The sequence below is a fragment of the Salvia hispanica genome, chromosome 2, assembly GCF_023119035.1.
Source record: "Salvia hispanica cultivar TCC Black 2014 chromosome 2, UniMelb_Shisp_WGS_1.0, whole genome shotgun sequence".
In the NCBI taxonomy this organism is placed as follows: domain Eukaryota; kingdom Viridiplantae; phylum Streptophyta; class Magnoliopsida; order Lamiales; family Lamiaceae; genus Salvia; species Salvia hispanica.
In genome coordinates this window covers 1,404,951-1,411,875 of record NC_062966.1, presented here as the reverse complement: position 1 = coordinate 1,411,875, position 6,925 = coordinate 1,404,951, and the positions used below count along the sequence as shown (strand labels likewise).

Genomic DNA, 6,925 nt, shown 5'->3' with positions numbered 1-6,925 from the left:
ACAGAGTGGAAGAGGAGTGCCTTGAAAACAGCCCTCCTCCTCCCCGGTATTCTTCTCTCAGTTTTCTTTGCAGTAAGCACTCTCATTTGGGGTGAAATGTTATCTTCGAGCTTACCTTTTGAAACAATGCTTGCACTTTGGAAAACATTTGCTTATGCGTCATGTATCATGTAATTACAAAACATAATCTAGAAAACATTTGCGCCAAAAACTTACATAAGAACCTGATCAGCCTTGCAAAGTGCAGAAGAAACGAGAGAGGCTGGGATCGTCCAACTTCAATGAATCCCATAATTCTTGGTTCAGTATTATCTTACAGAGTCGAGGCACACGCAAATCCACAAACACAGGAAATTTCTTCATCAATCTTGGGCACTCTGTTATGGATATAATTTGAATGGAATTGCAAATGACGGCTGTCCCCTTGCATAGGCTCTTCAGTTTCGGAAGCTCTTCTAAACACAACTGATGTAATTTGGGGAGGATGAGGAAACGTCTTCCTCCATCATTGAACAAATCTTCTATTTCTCCACACTTTCTCACAGAAATCCATTCAAGGTTGGGAACACCTGATAGAAGTATCCCAACCTTCCTCAGTCTTGGCAGCTCCTGTAACAATAAAAATTTTAATTTAGGGAGCGTGAGGGAACTTGTTCCTTCATCTTCGAATATCTCTTCTATTTCTTCACACTCGCTCATATGAATAGCTTCAAGGTTGGGGACTCCTGATAATGGTATCCTCATCTTCATCTTGTTACACTTATCAATTCTTAGCTCTGTCAGAGAGGAAAACACAGGTTGTGCAAGTGCAGCAGCTGATGCTCCTATTTCCCCCTTTTCGATCAATCCCTTCATAGCATCCAACTCAACCAGTTCAATTTCTTCAAGAGTAGACACTTGAGATGATAATCCTGACTCACTCCTCAAAATGTACTCTATTCCTACACAACTTTGAATTCTCAATCTCTTCAATCCATCCACAAACCAAATGCTCAGACCCTCACATTTACTAATTGTTAGCTCCACAATTCCCTCTGCTAATGCTCCCTCATCTTCAAGGTTGCATTCGGACAGGAACAACTCTTTATTGTAACATAATCCTCTTCTTGCTTGGAAACTTTTATCATACGATCCCACTCCTATTGTGTAGCAAGTATCATGCACCCGACTTCCCCAACTTGTAATAAAAGAATGAAAATCATTCACATTTTTCATCCTTCCACTAAACTCCTCTAGCAGTTTCAGATTTTCAATTTCTTCAATTATAACTCGTATACAGAATGGCAATTCTAAGTGCTGAAGATTCCCAAGTTTAAGAAACAATCCTCTTGGAAGTATCTTCAATTTACATGCATCCAATGCGAGGAATTTGAGATTGAATAATTCCCCAACTCCATGAGGGACTTCCTTGATGGCTGTATACGAGAGGTTTAACTCCCTGAGTTCTTTCATCTCTCCCAAGTATGGAACATTTTCCAGCTTATCACAACCCCGAAGGAGCAGTGCCTTGAGGTTCTTCATGGCACAGAATGAGTTTGGCAGCTTTGTTATTTTAGTAAAGCACAAATCAAGAGTGAACAGTCCTTGCATTTTAGAAAAGAATGAATCTGAGATAAACTCCAACCAACCATTACCACATAAAAGCAATGTAGAGAGCTTAGGACAATCGGGAGACATTCCTTCTTCAATTCTCCTTATGCCACTGTTCATAAAGGACACCTTCTCCAGATCCTTTGCCCATTCTGCTTCTTTGGGAATTTCCTTCAAGGTAAAATCACCTGCTCTTACCATATATTTCCCCTCACATATCTTCCATGCCATACTTCTTACAAGATCATGCATCTTCACGCATTCCATAGGACCAAATTCATCAGGAACAACACACCTTTCCAATAAGCACACATTCACTAATTTATCCAATATGGAATGACCTTGCTCAACTTGCGCTCTCCTTGTCTTTCTTTCATCCACCAACCCTGCTGAAATGAACTCTCTAACCAAATACTCTCTCCTCATTTCATTATCTTCAGGATGTAACGCACAATGGAGGAAACAATGTTGTAATGTATTGAGCTCATTATTCTGACAATGATGGTTCCTTTTCAACCGATCAAAACTATATTTCAATACTTTATAAACATCGCCGTCTTCCATGCCATCATTCCCCGATACACGTTCTTTTAATTCTACATAAGCATTTCTCCATGTATGAATGGCTCTCTCGCCCCGCATGCTTCCAGCCACTGTAACAATTCCAAGGGGCAGACCACCACACAACTCTGCCACAGATCTGGCAATATCTTCTACCGAAGAATCAAGTTCTATCTCATTTCTTAGCGTTTCATTAAACAATTTCCATGCCTCGTGATGATGTAGAGTTTGCACTGGAATCAATTTTTGGCAACAAATTTGACGACACACTTCTAAGGAGCGAGTAGTTATAATAAGCCTACAACACTTGACAGAAATGGGACATCCAACCTTTAAAAGATCAATATTTTCCCACACATCATCTAATATCAGCACTGAATTCTTCATTTGAGACAAAGTTGTATTAAGTCTCGCCGCCCTTATGTCTTCATTATTCTCACCCACAAACTCCAGACCTATGAAACAAGCTATTTTATCTTGTAAAGTCGCAACACTAAATTCTTGAGAGACTGTAACCCAAATCACACGTCCCTGAGAGTGTTGGAGGAGTCGATTGTGAATGTGCTTTGCCAGTGTCGTTTTGCCCACACCACCCATGCCATAAACACCAATGCTCGACACTTGCCCACTCTCCAAAAGTGTCAAAATCATTTCCAAATTTTCATCAAAAGCTTCACCAACCATCCCATTTGTTAACAACTTATCTCCCCTACTTCCACAAACATCAAGGACAAGTTCACCAAAATTCCGACTTTGCTCAACAAGCTTGTCAACCTCATCATTTAGTTTAGCTGGTAACCCTCCATCCATCAATCTCATAATAAATCCTTCAGATTCCACTTGAGTCCCCAACTCAACAACTTGATTTTCAATGGACCTCACCTCTTCCAACCATTCCTCAACTTCACGCTTCCTTTTCTTTCGACCAGAAAGCTCTGAGTTCTTGATTTCCTCCTCAATATCAGATGCCTTAGCACTCAATGACTTCAACTTTTTCTGCAGAGCTTTTAGATTGAGCTCAAAGTCCTTTATACTTTTGAGATTGTTGTGTGCATTATCCGCCGTTTGTTCCACCAACTTTGACGAAATTGACTCCCATACCTTTGTCAAAATTGTCTCTAAAATCCGACTTAACATTTTCACCACTTTGCTCTTGCCAGACAAAACATAAACCAAAAACAAGAATTATTGGATGAGAAAAATAGCTACTGCAGTATAATCTAACTTTTCTAGAGATGATTATCATCCAAATTCTAGATGATATTCTGATTTGCAAGTAATGATTATTGAGCAAAGTATAAATACAATACATGTTGTGTATGTGAACATAAAGCTAAGCGCTAGCAACCTACAAGCAAGATGTTAGAGTTGACTTTAATATAGATGATCATTTAAAATTTCCTTCATTTTTACGTTACAACAAATTAAAACTTCCATTTACCGGAGCCTTGTGGTAATAGTATTAGCAAGATCTTGTAAAATTCTTAACAACAGAAAAAGCAGAGATGTAAATTAGTATGAGAATTGTTACCTGAGAGAAGTTAAACGATGAGCTGAGATTGAATATAATTGTAGATCTAGAAAGAGAGAATCATAAGATGTGTAAATATGATCGTGGAGATAGGAAGAAGCGAGAGAGAGACTTATCAGACAAGAAGTTGACTTGACTTGACTTAGTAATGTTAGATTAAACCTATTCTATTCTAATTATTTTAGTAGTATAAAATTATTTATCATAGGACAAACAATAGGTCATTATGGAAGTCTTGAATAATATTATTGAGAAAATTAGCCAAAAAAAATAGTTCAGAATTGTATTATTGATTTTCTTAAATACTAAAAACATCTTGTCCTTAGTAATATGAGTTGCTATCATTATTTGGGGCCAATTTCTCCCTCAACTGTTCATTTTTTTCTCAAAATTCCAGCATGGCCAACACTCCTCATTAAGCGAATAATATGACTTTCCAAGAATATCCTAAATTTTGGACTCTTTTTTCTTCCTTTTTTTAATTATTTATGTTTATTAGGTTTATATGCTAGTAATTTTGTATAAATAAGTATTTACTTATCATAATAAATACTATGTAGTACTATAATATTAATAAATTTCATTTTAAAATTTATACACATAATTCATTTGTGACGTTTTTATTTTATGAAATTAGTAACTTTTGTTAGTTTTCTCATATTCATTTATGTTTTATGAATTTTCTCACATTAACTTTGATTGAATTTTTTTCACTAGTAATTTTTTACATAAATCATTTTAATTTATAATCATAAAAGAATGTTTTTTATAATTTAATATTATCAAATAATTATTTGATTTTATAAATATTATAAAATATAATAATATGATATTAATAAAATCAATTTTAATGTGATTCCCATTATTATAAAAAATCAATAATAGCTGATAATAACTCTTTGATTTGATAAATACTAGGAGTATGAAAATATATCATAAAATATTAGTAAAAATATGTGCCATGCTATAAAATCTATTCACTAATTAATTTTCTCATCGTCTCAATCATGGCTTTTTATATTGCTCACGTTCGAGTTGTTTCCGCATTGTTAGCTCTGAACACACTCAAAAAATTTTAATGGCAGTTTGGGCCCCCATCGTTAAAATTCTGTCTCTGCCACCGAATGTAGGCCACTTCAAAAAGTGAGTCCGATTAGACTGACGAAGCGGGTGGGACCGTCGATGCAAAGGCAAGCAGGAGAAAGGCGGTGAAGCAGAATGGTAAGGAGAAAGGGAATACCTTGGTACAAGCATGTAATTATTCTAACTGTATTGGAATTTCGTGTTATAAAATTATTTGCATATAAATGATAAATAAGAAAGATTAAAGAAAATATTAGTTATGACTCATGATAAATGAGTAGTGATAAAGAAAAACAAGATAAGAATATGTTATACATGAATGTTGGATTTGACAATTTCCTTCCAGAATAATAGTCCCTCCGTCCCGGCTAAGATGACCATTCCTTATCCGGAACGAAATTTTAGGAGTTATTGGTTAATGTATTTAATTAGAGAGAGAAAAGGTGGGTAGAAGTATTAAAATAGAGAGAGAAAGAAAGGTGAATATTTTAATAGTGGTGGGAAAAAGTAGTTGAGTGTATTAATTGGAGAGAGAAAATTTCCAAAAAAGGAAATGTGTTGTCATCTTAGTTGGAACAAACTAAAAAGGAAAACGTGTCATCTTAAGTGGGACGAAGGGAGTAATATTTTATCATTCGTAAACCTCATAGGATGCATTTCTTATAAGGGAAAAGATAAATTAACAAAAATTGTGTATACAAAATACCCTTTAATTTAGTTCTATATTTTAGGATATAATTTTATGACTAATTTATCCTTATTTAATGTTCGTTATTTTTAACTCTATTAGTTTAGAAACATATCATTGATTTAGATTATGACTTATTTATGGTAATACTAATTAACACACTACATAATTAAAGTATTATATTTAATCATAAAATAATTACTAGTAGAACTATATAATTTAATATAGTACCATATTTCTTTTTGAAAGAAATTCATATTTGATCATTTTATACATTAGTATCTAGTTTTTTTGTCATTTATATTATTTTTTCATAACTTGTTTGATTTTTTTTAAATTTTTTATTTCAAATTATCATACGATATAAATCATCAATGTTGTGAAAGTAAAATAATTTAATATATGAAAAAAATAAATTAAAATAGTAAAGCATTTCTATATTTGATACGTGGACTACATGAGAAAATATTATAGGCATAATGGTTTAACATTTCTTGCAATATCTTTTTATTTTTGTGTTATTTTCCTTCAAAGCTATTTTTCCTTAGCTTGTTCCCTTTTTCATTATATATCCAAAAGCAGATATATGGATACTATTTATATTAATTTACTTTTAGCTATGAGTATTTTTATATTAAGGTAATATTAATTATTAGTATTTCTTTCTTAATTAACGTGAAGGGTGTTTATAGTAGAAATTAAATACATATACAAGTAGTTGCATTTATTTATAATTTTAAGAATCATTCAATCATGAAATATTTCGATTCAAATTATTTTTTTAACTTATTTTTTAATATTATATCAATTTTAATTTCATTGCATGATTTTTTATATTTTGGATGTAGCGAATAAAATGAAATCGACTTAATGATAATTAATTTGTTGAATGACCGTACTCATAAGTTAAGTACATATTCTTGTTTTTTTATAGTTTACAATTTTTATCGTAGTCATTTTATAATTTACAATTTTTCGATGCGACTAACTAACGTAGCTTTAATGTATTTTTTAAGTAGTACATATTGAATTTATTTATGTTCCATGGTTTTTAAATAATGTTGAGTCATGAGAAAATTGAATTAATATTATCGATTAGATGTGTGATAATAAAAATTAAATATATATACATGTAGTCACTTTTTAGAATTACTCAATAATAAATTAGTTGAATAGGAATGACTATTATTATTTCAATTTAATATTTATTATTATTATTATTATTATTATTATTATTATTATTATTATTATTATTATATAAGTAAACCGATTTAATTATCATTAATTGGTTGGATGACAGTACAATAAATTAAGTAGTATATATATACTGCAGTTATTTTTATAATTTACAATTTAAGAGTCATTCGATTTGAATGATTTTATCATTTTAATTTATTTGTTACTTTTACATATCAATTAGTTGGATGACAATACTAAATCAAACTATATACATGCAGTCATTTTTATAATTT

General features: G+C 32.0%; 1 protein-coding gene across 1 annotated transcript; it reads right to left on the bottom strand.

Annotated features, from left to right (window-relative positions):
• On the bottom strand, nt 1–3,288 carry LOC125205175 (probable disease resistance protein At4g27220). The gene has a single exon (XM_048103997.1). It carries the CDS (start codon nt 3,286–3,288, stop codon nt 229–231), a length of 3,060 nt encoding a protein of 1,019 aa, XP_047959954.1. The 3' UTR covers nt 1–228.
• Between the last annotated feature and the right edge of the window lie 3,637 nt (nt 3,289–6,925).

What these genes read in the sequence shown, in the direction of transcription:
- LOC125205175 (XM_048103997.1), bottom strand. Translation starts at nt 3,288, where the DNA reads ATGTTAAGTCGGATTTTAGAGACAATTTTGACAAAGGTATGGGAGTCA.